Here is a 15601-nt window from a genome sequence, read left to right as displayed (position 1 = left end):
ACAGTTACACACTAAAAAGGCCTGGGTTAGAATCAACCCATTCTGGGTTGTTTTTAACTCATTCCATGGGTTGCTCCTGCACGTACCACGCCTGGGTTAACTTAACACTAGAAGATGGGTTGGTTCGATTCAACCCAGCAGGTGAGTTAGAATATTCTACTAAATTCTGGGTTAAATTAACCATACATCTGAGTTAAATGCAACCCATGTTATTTATTATATATTCTACCCAATCCTGGGTTAAATTAACTATATTCTGAGTTAAATGCAACCCAAGTTATTTATTATATATTCTACCCAATCCTGGGTTAAATTAACTATATTCTGAGTTAAATGCAACCCAAGTTATTTATTATATATTCTACCCAATCCTGGGTTAAATTAACTATATTCTGAGTTAAATGCAACCCAAGTTATTTATTATATATTCTACCCAATCCTGGGTTAAATTAATTATATTCTGAGTTAAATGCAACCCAAGTTATTTATTATATATTCTACCCAATCCTGGGTTAAATTAATTATATTCTGAGTTAAATGCAACCCATGTTATTTATTATATATTCTACCCAATCCTGGGTTAAATTAATTATATTCTGAGTTAAATGCAACCCATGTTATTTATTATATATTCTACCCAATCCTGGGTTAAATTATAACTGTCCATCTGATTAAATTCAATCCTTATTTTATACTCACCCCAAATGTGGGTCACATTATGTACCATTCTGGGTGTCACTTATTTAAACAATTACCAGCCACAATACATTTGTTACCTTACTGTTAAACAATTTAACACAATACATGATTTGGTCAAGCAAAGCATAATGCAATTAACACAAACCATACTTAACTCAAAGTAATTTTATAATAGAAAAATGGCAGATCAGAAACTTTGAAAACATTAGACAATTTAATCATTTTTAACAAGCACAGCCACATTATTTTGCTTAGAAAAACATTCAAGCATTCAAGCCATAACAACAAATTCTGAGTTCCAAAAAAAGAGTCTCAGAAGGATCCATGAGGAAAATGAGACAAATATGAGGTCCACTCCACCACGAGGACACAGACCGAGAGGAGGGGAGGAGGCTGGGAGGCGGAGGAGGGGGAGAGGAACTGAGCAAGAGAGAAAGAATGGAGGCAGGGGAGCGATGAGGGAGGGTAGAGGAAAGGGAAAGAGGTGCAGGGTGACTTGAACCATAAAGAGTAATGGCAGGGGAAAGGGGGACAGAGAAAGTAGGTGAGAGAAAGAACAAGACAGTCATCTTGGGATTCTCAGCTGACCCAACCCATCCAGGTGACCACCTGCATGCCTGTATGTTTCGCCAGATTGTCATCACAGAGATGCGTCCTTCTTCGATGGAAAGAGACAGAGGGCTCTTTAGCAATACTGGGAAATCATACACACACATTGGGCCTCCAGATACTTGTGGTGTACCGTTAACCTTTTACATGGAAACATTTCACATAAATCAGACAAATCTATAAGGATCTACATTATATTCTATTAATTGCAATATAGTGCTACCAACAAAACAGGCTGCGCATGACTGGAAGGAATGGGAATGGGCTATACTTAACGCAACCCAACAAGCAACCCAACAAACAAAAAAATATTTTCTGAAATGTAATCTTAAATCTTGTTTTCTAATTACTAAATCCCCAAAACTGTGACCTTTTGATGCTGTCCAAAATTTTCAAAACATTGAGGCTGTGTTACAGTAGCAAAGGAAGAAGGGGGGAAAAAAAAGAAAGAAAAAGGAGTGTGTTCGTTAGAAAGGGACAAAGCAGTCTTTGTTTATGTGGGGAAACCTCTGTGGAACACAATTTAAGGTTCAGATTAACAGATAAGGGCACTCTTTAGGAGTGCTTGGTCTTTACAGTCTCTCCTGTCTGTGATGGAGGCTGAGGGCCACGTGCTGCGCAACAGCAGATGTTTTACATGAGGGGTGAAGAAAGCCCTGCCACCTGAAGTCAGTGTAATGTGGATAGAGTGTGCAAGTCTGTGGAAGAGAGTGTGTGTGTGTGTGTGTGTAGGGCTGCACAATTATCGAAAAAAAAGATCGAGATCTACTGTAGATTCAGACACCTATTCAATCTCATTACTAGAAAGATTGTGATCTAGATTTAGATCACAATCTTCAAGTGGCCACTTGAACCCCATCCTTTTTTGTGGGGAAGACTTTTGCTGAAAATAGCCGCTTGTTGTAAGCTTGTCAAGCGGCTATTTTCAGCAAAAAGTCTTCCCCACAATAATAAAAGACAGAAAATACTCGTTTTGAGCCCCGAGAGACCAAATATTTGAGTTTCAAGTGGTTAAGCATAGAGGAAAAAGAGTCAATTCTCTGTTACAAGGAACTTGGTGCATTACTTTATGGTTTAGTCAAGTGCTTTAGCACGTTACAATACTGTATTTTTTTTACTGACCGAACACTGTGTGAAGAATCGTGAGAGAATCGTAGATCTCAATTCTTAGGGAGGAGAATCGAGATTCACATTTTAGCGAGAATCGTGCAGCCCTGTGTGTGTGTGTGTGTGTGTGTGTGCGAGAAAGAAAGGTCTACTGGCAAGCCAGAATTCTAGTGTTCATAAACTCAATCATTTTGTTGGCCGCTGGTAGTGGAATTCCATAGATTGTACTCTGTAGGAATTCCCACACATGTTGACACTTTTTGGGGTACTCTATGTCAAAGATGTAAAAGGCCTTGAAGCAGATGTCAATGGCTTGAAGAAGTTTCTCCTGCTCCAAAGCCTGTCCATCTATAATGACAAAGACCTGAGACAGTTGATCCGAGTAGTTGCCCAACGTCAGTATGTAGGGCTCAGGTCGGGACTTCTTGGCCTCATCAAGATACTCCACCATGTTGGTTCCAGGCTGAAAAACATAAAAAAGAAAAAAGAAAAGCAAGGGTAAGGACCAAGTATAGAATTAACACACATATACAATACTTGTAAACATATACAACACATACATGTTAACATGCTTAAGTAAAATGGAAAGATTTCCTTTAGATGTGCTGGATGGACTTACAGGCTGATGGTGGATGAAGGCCTCCATGCACTCAGCAACGGTGTGGCGAACCATTTTACTGCCACGGCCCCGTCCGACTTTGAATGGAGTTGGGGGGAGCAAGAATGGCAACTGCTGCAGAGCGAGATCCCCAACGCCATCTGCAGGAAAACATATAGCTATCAATACAAGGTGGAGCGGCATATCCTTTATTTTGTGACGCTTTGTGTCATGCAATGGCCAACAAGAATGTAACCTATGCCGTTATGAGCAGCCATGCGGCTCTGCAGGTGTTAGTTGTAGTTTAGTTATTTGCCCAGAAACTGGTTTGAGCGGTTCTAAACCTTCTACATTACAAGGTCTTCCCTTAACCGTGACAGAGTGTACAAATGGAAAAGCACTGACCTGTTGTGGTCCATTAGTAACACTGACAGTTACAGACTTCGATTTATTTTTTATCTATCATTTTTATCCCACGATTTTTGCAACCCCTATATTTTCACCCGGTGCCAATTATCTAATGTGATCCTGGGTGCTACACTGCCTCTGCCAGCCTGGGGAAGCAGCGGACTGATCTCATGCTTCCTTCTATGCCTGAGTAGTCCAAGCTGCTTTCTTTTCGACCGACAGCGGAGAGATTCCCCGGTTGGACGTAGCGCGTGGAAGGAACACGTTATTCCAACCAGTTCATTTTCCCCTCCATCAGGCGCCCCGGCTAGCTAGGGGGAGGCAGTATAGAGACCAGGATTACTGCATGTTTTTAGTGAGGGTACCTACCCTAGGGGACACGGGGAGAACATGCAAACTCCGCACAGAAAGGCCCTTTTGTCAACCCCACCTAGGGTGTGGGCACTGATGACACGGAGGAGGAGACATGCCACCAGCGCCCACAGCTTCCCCCTGCGGGAATTGAACCCAGGACCTTCTAGCTGTGAGGCGACAGCACTACTGACTGCGCCACCGTGCCCCCAGACTTCGATTTAGTCTGTAACTTCGGACTTAGATTTAGGCCCCACTAAAGGAACACAGAGTCCCTGGAATCAACTTTGAGAAGCCCTGGTCTAAAGAAGGCCCACTGGTATTTGAGGGGGACACTTCCAGAGAAGAGGAAACCCTAGGGCACCTGAAAGTGTGTGATGTGTGTGCCACACGGCTACATCTCTATATTACCGTGTCCCAGTATTTCTAAGTGGGTTCTCGATGGCGGTTAGTGTTAGTCAATAGGATTCGAAATACTGGTACATAGTAATACTGCCACGCTCCCATGCCACACTCACACAGAGAGGCTGTCAAAGTGGTGTGGATTCTTTGCGCAAAAGGGACTGTCGACTGACAAAGAACCATTTCAATAATATTTTACCTGATGTTAATTGTTCGATCGGCAGCTCCAGCTTCCGCTCCAGTCGTGCCACCTGCAGGATCTTCTCCGCATAAACTGGGACCCAGGTCTCATACAATTTGGATGCAGCCTCCGGATGCAAGACAAGGAAGTCCTGTGCCATCTATAAAATGGAAAACATTTGAAATCAAATTAAATGTGGGACACTACCAAAATATTATAAACAATGCATCATCACATGTACGATATTCCCTCTTACCATGCCGTCAGTCGTTAGGCGAGGGTAGTGTTCCAGGATCTGACTGACGGTCAGCTCTCTGGTGTTGTCCTTGATCCACCTGGCCCTGTAGATCACTGTGTCCTTCATGTAGGTCTCAACTTGTGAGAGTGGTTGAGAATTGCTTCTCAACCACTCTTTTAGTTGTGCAGCCCTCTCGTCCGATATGGTACATTCTGTAAAAAAAAAAAAAAAAATTGCTGTCAGTCACTAAAAGGTGGATTTTTTTTTATAATCATCCCTATCAGCAATATGTTGTGTGTTCAAATAGTTCTAAACAACTATAAATGTTATTGTGTGATTCCTCACATTCACTACAATCAGGCTCTGCTCAGATTTTCTGTCTGTGATAGTGTTCCCTAAACATGGACGTATTACACAACTTAAACAAGCTTAAACACATTGTTGGAACTGCCTTCTATTTGTCTGTTTAGTAATGACCTGGTATGACCGCAGCTGCTGGTCGAACAGGATCATCTGGTATTGCTGGTCGGCTAGTCGCCCTGGCCGCTGACCTCAGCTTCTTCCTGAGGTTTCTCAGCCTTTCCTCCAGGAACCCAGTGGCTGGATGGTTCTTCCGTGCGGCGGTGTACCAGATGTCCTGACAAGAAATCAAAATGTATGAGATTCAAGGTTCAAGGTCCAAGTTTATGTATATGTCCCTGAAGGGCGATTTGGTTTGCAGACAATCATTAAAAGCAGACGTAACATGGAAAAAACTTACATGGACTTGTCAAAACATGACAAGGCTCTAGTTACAGTGCAAGTGGAAGTAGTTTTACAAAGGCAAAGCCAAGAGTGGCAGGTGGCAGGGCCTCCCAAAATATTACAATACTAAATAGTCAACATGCGACACAAGTGTGGTCTACTCTATAACCCAAGACCTGGCACGCCCTCAGGAAACGCATGCACACCCCCTGTCCTAGGACACGTGAGGCACTGCCCCACCACTCACCGAAATCACAGTGTCCGTGGCGAGCGCTCACTCAAGCGCAGGTGCACGTGAGTGCACCCACACAAGCAAGCCCTCAAACACACGGCGCCGCTGTCACGAAGAGCAGCGAAACAGTACCCCCCGCCCCCCCAGACAAGAAGCACCCCCCTCAAGCGCACACCACAATTAAATACAGGCCAGACAGGCCAGACAGGGCCGTACAATTGTGTTATCGGAAGTAATATAAGAAGTATACAAAACTGAAAAAATATATAAACTATACAGACTATCACTCTATCAAGTTGGAAAAGGGCACAAATGAGAACTTATATGCCTAATTGCCTTGGCAGATGATGTCTCTTGGCGAACACCAGAAGGGAGCATTCTATACTCAGAATGTAGTCGATGAATAGAATAGAGATTTGGCACATTTATATTTTTGACAGCGTGGCTTTGATTAGAGCAGGGTGTTTCTGTACCTCTCTGTCACCAAAGAAGGCCATATTGTCGCTGCTTCCAAGGGCATGACAGGAGTGAGCTGTATTGTGTCTGTTACATGCTTTACCATTTTATGCTCAATGTACTGTATGCTTCTCAACGGTTACTGAGAACCGCAGACCTACAGTTCGACAGCATGTTTTGAGCTTGTCGTTTTCAGCATCAGCGACACATCACAGCATAATTGGCTTAATGTTAGGGGTCTCACTAAAATGAAAAATTTGAAAAGCAAAAAGACAGAAATAAAAACAACTCACGCTGCCACTGCTTGATGAGTCTTTCAAGCTGGGAAATGCCCCAATTAAGCTAGATGCCAGGGCCTTCTTGGTCTCTGCCGTAGGACTGTGAAACAGAAATAACAACTATTTATCATATCAAGTAGTTCCAGTGAGTTGATTTGATGTAACAAATAAACCATTTTTAAATAAACCATTTTTAAAAGACAAATCACTTAATCTTGCCATTTAACCATTAATCCCAAACCAATTAATCCCCAGCATTGGTATTGTGAGGAAAGCTTCTGCTGAAAATGGATCGACAAGCTTTCCCCACAATAACAGAAATATACTAGTAATGAGCCCTGAGGGACCATGTATGGTTCTAGTGGTTAAGAGGATCCCTAATCAACATAAAACATAAAGCTTATTTAAATGTTTACTTCTCTCCAAACTTCTCGATAAGGTGCGACACCAAGATGCGGACAAGGTTCCATCTCTGGCCCGTGGTGATTAGATTTGTCTCGTCAAGGCTCTTCACAATCACCGCTCCATCCGTGAACCGTGTAAGGACCTGACGGACATTCTTAGAAAATAGCAAGACACAAAATTGCAGATTTATTATTTGGTTAGGAATGGGTGATATTAATTCAAATCAATATCAACATTATTTTGATAATTAATAGGGCTGTACGATTCTCACTAAAATATGAATCTCGATTTTTCTCCCTAAGAACTGAGATCAACAATTATCTCACGATTCTTCATACAGTGTTGCGGTCACTACAAATGCCATTAAACTGACAAAATACAGTATTGGAACATGATAAAGAGCTGACTAAAACACAGTAATGCAATCATTATTTTCTGTCTTATATTGTGTGGAAAGCTTTTTGCTGAAAATAGCCGCTTGACAAGCTTACAACGCGTCGCACTGCGACGTGTTGTAAGCTTGTCGAGCTGCTATTTCAGCAAAAGCCTTCTCTAGGTTCAGGAGGTTAAAAAAAAATTTAGATCACGATCTTTCTAGAAATGAGATTGAATAGGTGTCTGAATCTAGATGTCGATCTTTTTTCGATAATTGTGCAGCCCTAATAATTGATGCACGCCTTGTGTGGTGAGCTTGTAGAGCGCCATTTTTTTTTCATGCAAGGCTGAACAGACAAATATATAAGACTTAAAAGGGTATTAGCGCAGAACTTACAAACGTAGGAATTAGGTGTATCGTCTGATACATCATGAGGGGATCAGGACCAGGCGGGATCACAGGACCAGGCGGGATCACAGGACCAGGTGGGGTCACGAGATCAGGTGCGGGCGATACCTCCATGGGGGTTTGGGCAGGAGGCGTGTCATCACAGCCTGTAGGTTGTACAGGTGCAGGCGTCGGTCCAATCTATACAGAAGACCAAGGTTAGTATAATAAATGAGGGACAAGAATAGGGCACTGAAGTCTTTTTTTTTTTACTTTTTTTTTTTTTTGTAACCCATTTTTCACCCAGTGCCAATTGCCTAGTAGTCCTGGACTCTGCTCTCCCCCCTGCCAACCTGGGGAGACAACGGACTGACCTCGTGATTCCTTCTATCATGAGGAGTCCAGGTTGCTTCTTTTCACCTGACATTGGTGATTTCCCCGGGATGGACGTAGCACGTGGAAGGAACACGTTATTCCAACCAGTTCATTTCCCCTCCATCAGGCGCCCCGGCTGGCCAGGGGGAGGCATTATTGAGACCAGGATTACGTGCATGTTTTTGTGAGGGTATCAACCCTAGGAGACACGGGGAGAACATGCAAACTCCACACAGAAAGGCCCTATTTGCCAACCCCACCTAGGGTGTGGGCGCTGATGACGCGGAGGAGGAACACGCCGCCAGCGCCCACAGCGTCCCCCTGCGGGAATCGAACCCAGGACCTTCTAGCTGTGAAGCGAAGCGCTAACCACTGTGCCACCGTGCCCCTAGGGCACTGAAGTCTGATGTAAATGACGCATCCTACCTGGTTCGCATTCTGAATTGGCTGCATATTTTAACAGAATATCAAATATATCTGACTATCATTAACGATAGTCATCTCCCTGTCAATGTCACCGGGCAGATTGTCTTTGGGCCTCAATGCTTTTGAGACAATTTAAAGATGACCCAACCCTATTCTAACAGAAAAACCTTTACGAACCAGGGGATGAGCGAGTGACGTCAGGACTTCAGTACTCTATTGGAATCCCCAATAGAGGACCCGTTTCAAGACAACCAAGTGATATGTGGACAGTGCTGGAGCATACTTTTAGAGAGTGCACGTGGGCTTCACCTTACAAAAATGATGTGATTAAACAAAAACTACTTACGGTACCACTTATCACTCATTTAAAGACCATGGCAGTAGTCAGTAATCAGGTCAGCCCAGTAGTTGACAGCATCTCACCATCCCAGTAGTACCTTCAATCCGCCTGAGAAGTCAAGTGGTTCGTCCTACCCAAAAATACTGATCATTTCCAATTGATGGACACTTTAAGCAGCATACCCAGGACACCGTAACCCTGGTGTGGGGGCTATATCAGGTACTGGGCCTTTGCCAGAGGCCGCCTGGAGGTAACAGTGGTTAGGGTACCCTCATTTTGTCCCATAGGTCTAGGCCCCCACTGTCGGATGCAGTTTAACGTCGTGCCCAGGACAGAGTGATTCTAAAAACGTCTGTAGCGCAACGAAATGTATAAACTCTCATCCTCCTCTCTGTACAACTTGGCTGCATGGAGGGGATGGTGATCAAGCAGATCTCTTAAATCTACTGCTACCAACAACTGAGTGGGAATGACACTGTATGCGTATAAATGCCTATCAAACCACTGTGTTTCCCACTTCTGTATAACAAGCTTTATTGACGTTTGCTCCAGTAGTATAACGGATTCTATGAGACCAAATTGAGGCTCTCCATCCTGATCATAGGAAAGGAATACACTCATGCCTGCTCTGTAATTATTTCCCTTAAATTTAACCCAGGCTGGCATATAAACTTCACTGAAAAGGGGAATACCTTCTAGCCCACTTTGGATCCTGTCATTAATGTCGACAAGAAGTGTACTTTGCCCTGGACCAACTTCTGTAGTGTGAGACAGGATTGTTCCACATAAGAAATGGTAGCACTGCATCATCTGATGGCGAAATGCCATGGTTTTACATATATTTCTAAAGTTACAGGTTACATTGCTAACTTGTTTGAAAAATGCATGCCGTGCTTCAAATCTCATTGCCCAGAACTGCTTTAACGGTCCAAGTTTTAGAATGATTCGTGGGTAGTGGAGCATAAAGTGTTGCTTTGGCCGTAAATTTAGATGAGGATATAGCTCCATGAAGAGGCAGTGATGCTCTTCTATGATTTTGCCTAAGTACAGTGTTGCTGCTACTGTAAGTGACGGGGAGAAGATAATTTCCATGCAATGGAGTAGGAGGAGTAGAAGTTCCCAATGCTTGTTTTCCAAGGGAACGAGATCACCTATCATGAGTGGTAGTAGCCTAATTAGGCACCACATTTGAGATGCTGACTGACGCATGGAGCCGTCAAGGTTTTTGAGATCATTCTTGCTTATGACCGAAGGCTTGTTAGACTTATCAGTAAATCCATAGTCAAAGCTTGTGATTCTGTTATTCAACTGTGCTAGTGTGAGATGCTTTTGCTCGATTAGTGAATTCAACACAACTTTGACTTCGTAAGGCGCCGCCCCCTCCAGTATATCATGCATCACATCCACAGACACGTTGTCTGACACATGATAAAAAGCCAAATCGTTCAAAACACTGTCCCTTTTCAAGCCTGTCTGGGAGGCGTCGGCTGTAAGTAAATCTGCCTCATAAGTTTTGCGATCACGCAAAAGTCCAGGATCTTCAAGTACCTGAGACAATCTCTGCTCTTTATTTGCTTTGCAAAACCGACATGCATAATTCGCACCAAAGGACTCAACGTAGCCAAGAACAGTATGCACTCCCAAATTGTCTCCAACTACTTGGAGCACTGTGAACTTGACAACACCTCGGTAGTTGGGGGTATTAAGAAAGATGCCATCCCTCTCTAGATCCTTGATCTCTTCTACAATTGGGCGCAGTATTGCATCTATGGTGTGGTGTGCTGCATCATCGGATTTGTACACAGCTAAAAGGAACTGTGACTGCAGGGTAGATAGCAAGTCTGGGGGCAAGCTCTTCAACATGAAATAAATAAGTCCCAACTTGTGAATACCAGTTTTCGATCCTAAGACATTGACAATTTCGACATCATCTTGATAGATCAAAATTGGGATTGACACCTCTTTCTGGAATAAGGGATGCGATTTACAAAAGTCCCCATCGAAAACATCCTGAATTGCATCACCCTCTCTACGCTGCCAATCGAGCATGGTCTCTAAAATCCCGGGAATAGTAAGAATCTTGGTCAAAAGGCTCTTCAATGGTATGCGGTAAAATGAATCATGGACACCAACTTGACGGACAGTGCCAGTGGCAGAGGCCGTTGATTGAACATAGGTAACCCCTGACAATATCTCCTCAACTGGCTGAATAAAGTTTCCAGTTGTTAAAAAATATTTCATTTGCTTATAATCAGACTCCATTCCTTTGAAAGGCTCAGCTAATTCTGAGAACTCCACCCCAAGCTCTTGTACCTCATTGCGTTGATCAAGACCAAACTGACGGAATACAGACATGGTCTTTGATTGCAGTCGGCTGACAATATTGCCAATTAAATTGGAGGTATGCTGAACCACAAAGTTGATGTTTGTGAATGTCATTGAAGTTTTAGCTCTAAGCTGGGCTAAAAAGAGGGCCACTCGATTGGTAATGGACTCTGGCTCTAGTTCATCCCAATCCTCAACAACTTGATCTCCCTGTTCTGGCTCCATGTCAGCATTCAGCATTTCAACAGCAGGTGGGGCATCTACCTGTGGGGGCCGTGGGGCTGGGCCTTCGAGGGGGTCATCAACAATATTCCTATCTTCATGCTGGGTTTCTAGGTGTCTTCTATAAGAATACATCTGGCTAAATGTCCGACCACAACCACTTTCACAACACTGGAAATGTTTAGATACAGAGTACACATGGTGTACTCCCCGTAAATGCCTTAAAAGATTCTTGACATCCCCTGAAATTCGGTTTCTGCATTTGAAGCAAGTGTAGGGCATCTTGCCAAAATAAAACAACTACTTACAAACTCTCTAAATTTTTTTAAGAACTTGAGCCTAGGACCGGCTCTTGGGATTAGCTGGGTGATGGTGGCATCATCCAACAGAGAGAAACTGTCCTGATCAATCCCCTCGTCTGAAAGACAAAAGAAGAAAACAAAACAAAACATCATTTTTCCAACAGAGGAACAGGGAGAACAATGAAATAAAATAAATAAAAAATAAATAAAACAGAGCTCAGGGGATTCATCTGTAACAGATGTTTGAAATTAGTTCTACTGCAAATGATTACACTCAGCAAAGCTGATCAGACATGTTAACCTCTTTTGGTCCTCAACTTTACAGGTTAGAGAAGTGGTTCTCAACCTGTGGGTCGGGACCCCCCAACATTGTGAAAATGTTGTAAAGCGTTGTGACCCTGCAGGTTCACAATATGTATCCGAGGTCAACAAATGGAGGTCAATTCAATTATCTTTGGGGGTCACAGCCTGAAAAGGTTACGAACCACTGTTAGAGGACTATAGATGAAACCCATGGCCATTATCTCAGCCATGATTGGTCGGGGTCGGGGCTGAGAAAACTGTTTAATGACAACAAACATCCTATTTCTGACTGACACGGATGTCATTAAAGGGATAGTTCACCCTCTAAATTACTTTTGTTGTATGGTTATTGTATGACTTTGACTTTTGTTTTGTTTTTTAATTGACAAGATTGTTTAGATATCTTTTTACTGCCGTAACTTAGAGGCTTTGATCACTTCCATTCATTTTGTTTCTGCTTCATTTTTGTATCCTTGATTTATCTGTAAAGGATAATTTACAAACAAAAAAGCTATTGCTGTCAGTCGATTAAAAATATGAATCCCATTAATCGCATGGTTGTCCATAGTTAACTCACGATTAATCCTAATTTAATCGCATATTTTTTATCCGCTCTAAATCTACCTTAAACTGATATTTTTCCATTTTTTGTATTAATCATATCAATATAGTAGCCAATTACTCTCCTATTGACGGATATTATGACACTGACTAGATGGATATGATACTGACAATGGATGAATAAACTGACTGGATGATTATACCGATGCGTACACTGCTGTATACAGTCAGGCAACACCCATATGACTGAAACACCTGTAAAAAGAGTCCTGCGTCGATTCATTTCCCGTTTCCCACAAACTACGGGGCGACCAAAGGTTCAAAAACTTAATCACAAGTTTAAAAAAATGTACTAGTTAACTGAACCTTTCAGTTAACTAAAGCGTTAACTTTGTCAGCTATAGAAAAATCACAACATCCTGAAATCATCAAAGGGTAGGTAAACCATACAACAAAGGTCATTTAGGGGGGTGAACTATCCCTTTAATCCAGTGGTTCTCAAACTTGGGGTCGGGACCCCAAGTGGGGTCCCCAAATTATTTTGTGGGGTCTCCAGATGATTAGCTTAATATCCAATTTTATTATTATTTTTCTCTCACTTTTTCATAAATAATCCAACATCCATTATAAGTGTACACAGGGTATCTAGAGATTTATAAAGTGACAATTTAAGTAATTGAATTTCAAATTCAATAGCTTTTTAATCCCAAACTGTCAAATATTAAGCATGAAAGAGGCAAATATTGTGAAAATAGCTGATCTAAAAGCTCACAAGGCCTCTCTGTGTAATTTATCTGTGGAATCGAGTCGAACAAATATAGGCTAACGGGGTCCTCACTTCAAATAGGATTATTTGTGGGGTCCCCAGCCTAAAAAGTTTGAGAACCACTGCTTTAATCAATTGGGTTCATCTGCTGGTCAATTGTTGTCAGTTAATCAAATAGTATAGCACAGAGAATGTACACCGTATGCTCAATACAAATGTCATGGTATATCACAAAAAGCAGTTATCAACTTCATGACAGCAATGTATGTGGATGGGAAAACATATTGTACCTCTAAATATGTCTACCAGATCTGGTAGCTGCCACTCCACCAATGTGTCACGGACAAAGCTGTCCATCTATCTGAAACAAACACAAAGGAATTAAAATTAGTTATACATACACAACTAAAAGGCATTATTCCAAGAAAGCATTACACTTGTTTACATTGGAGACCTTTTAAAACTCATAAAACAAACCGTGTTTACTAGCTAGCTGCTTGCCCAGCAAAATACAGCTTATGTAAATGACAGTACAGATTCGCTGGTACAAAGTCAACTAAAAGGCATTATTCCAAGAAAGCATTACACTTGTTTACATTGGAGATCTTTTAAAGCTCATAAAACAAACCGTGTTTAAGGTTTAAGAACTACTGTTATGCTCACCAATTGAAGAGTGACACAGAACCTAGCAGGCTAGCAAAACAGTGTTTACTAGCTAGCTGCTTGCCCAGCAAAATACAGCTAATGTAAATGGTTGACACCAAAACAGATACAATCTAACCTTCACGGTGGTCTTTGGTGAACGTTAGGTATACCGGGATTGTTTCTGTATCGACAATATAGCGTTAGCCACCGGCATTATAGATTATACCAAGTTGCAACTTAAGCTAACGTTAGCTGTGTAGCTTGCTGGTCTATTAACCCTGAGAACGAGCTACATGGCTAGCGTGCTATGCTAACGTGGCTAGCGTGAAAAAAAAACATTTCTCAAATGTTTCATTTTAGTACATATACAGCTAACGTAAATGGTTGACACCCAAACCCATACAATCTAACCTTCACGTTAGTCTTTGGTGAGCGTTAGCTATCCCGGGAATGTTTCTGTAAAGATAATATAGCGTTAGGCACCGGGTAGCATCTACAGGCAGGGTTAGCATTAGCAACGTAAGCTAACGTTAGCCGTGTAGCTAACTGGCATACTTAACCTAGAGAACGAGCTACATGGCTAGCGTGCTATGCTAACGCGGCTAGCGGGCTAACCCTCGGGACGAGTGGTAGTTATGGTGGGACAGAGACACGGCGGCCCGGCCTCCGGCCATCACCCGCCGCCGCGGCGCGGCGTGAGCCGGCGCTACGGCCCATAGCTACGGCCCCAACGGCGGCCCGGGTCCCCGACGGGGGTCCTTTATGGCGGCCCGGCCGCCGGCCATCACCCGCCGCCGCCGTTACCGTGAGCAGCGCCGACTCGAGACGCACAACAGACGGCTGGGCAAGATAGCTCGCCTGGACATGGGCGAGGGTCCCTTTTGGTAACCTGATAGTTAGTAACCATAAATTAGATACAACGCAAGTAAGCACAAACCTTTAATTATCTGCTTTGTTGCTTGTTGTTGTTTGTTGTGCTGCTTGCTGATGCGTGCTCACGCCGTGCTGCTGCTGCTGAAGGAAGTGAACTTCAAACAGGGAACGGAGGAACGCAACCCAGGACTTGGGTTTTAAGGGAACACAGGTTCCGAGTAGGACTCGGTCAATTAGTTAACTCTTCCCATGAGTTGCATAAGCTTACCCATTATGGAGTATGGTTAACCCACGACTAGTTAGCAATAACCACTTATGAGTTAACCTCTTCACAACCCAGGATCTGAGTAGCTTATCCAACCCAGGTCTTTTTAGTGTGTATGTTCACGGGCCTTAATGGTTTAATGCGTTTACCTGGCTCTGACAAGGAGCCACAGTTAACAAACACCAAGCGCCAGTGACAGACAGTGACTCTGCACACTGCTGCACAAAGTATTATTATTACCATAAACAAAATGTACGATACCCATAAAAAAACAGAAGAGATGACAGAGAACCAGTGCTGCAAGCGTTTTCTCATTAAACCCCCCTGACTGCTCTAACTGAAAGGTCATACGAGACACTGTTAAAGTCTAAACAATGGCGGTTGTGTTAATGTATTAGCGCAGAGATATAAACACAGCTGACCTGGGTGGACTTTCCCGTCTTCTGTTGTACACTGCGGTGGTGACGGGTCACCAGATGCATTAACCCATTTAGGCCTAGAAATATTTAAGGCTTTTAACTATATAACAATAGCAGATATACAAGTTCACAGCGCGGCACCGAGTGCCGCGCTGCGAGCTTGTAGATCTGCTATTTTTGAAAAATCGAGATTTTTTTTTCGGCAAGTCTTTGAATATATCTTTTTAAAAGCGAACATTTGTAACTCAAATATTTGCTTCTGGGTGGTCCCTGGAGCAACATATTTTGAGATGGGGGTCCGTGGCCAA

The 15601-nt window shown here is 42.8% G+C and overlaps 1 protein-coding gene across 1 annotated transcript; it reads right to left on the bottom strand.

Annotated features, from left to right (window-relative positions):
* Window positions 1–900: 900 nt before the first annotated feature.
* LOC308280791 (uncharacterized protein) lies at window positions 901–14977 on the bottom strand. The gene is made up of 11 exons (XM_080755107.1): window positions 14674–14977; window positions 13382–13452; window positions 8619–11577; window positions 7481–7672; window positions 6720–6862; window positions 6319–6403; window positions 5071–5230; window positions 4612–4805; window positions 4374–4515; window positions 3035–3174; window positions 901–2878 (listed from the first exon to the last, which is right to left on the bottom strand). The coding sequence occupies exons 4-11, from the start codon at window positions 7604–7606 to the stop codon at window positions 2564–2566; spliced, it is 1305 nt and encodes a 434-aa protein (XP_080611233.1). The 5' UTR covers window positions 7607–7672; window positions 8619–11577; window positions 13382–13452; window positions 14674–14977; the 3' UTR covers window positions 901–2563.
* Window positions 14978–15601: the final 624 nt, after the last annotated feature.

This window comes from Nannobrachium achirus, assembly GCF_963921795.1.
Source record: "Nannobrachium achirus genome assembly, contig: SCAFFOLD_662, whole genome shotgun sequence".
In the NCBI taxonomy this organism is placed as follows: Eukaryota; Metazoa; Chordata; class Actinopteri; order Myctophiformes; family Myctophidae; genus Nannobrachium; species Nannobrachium achirus.
This window is presented reverse-complemented; position numbering and strand designations above follow the sequence as displayed.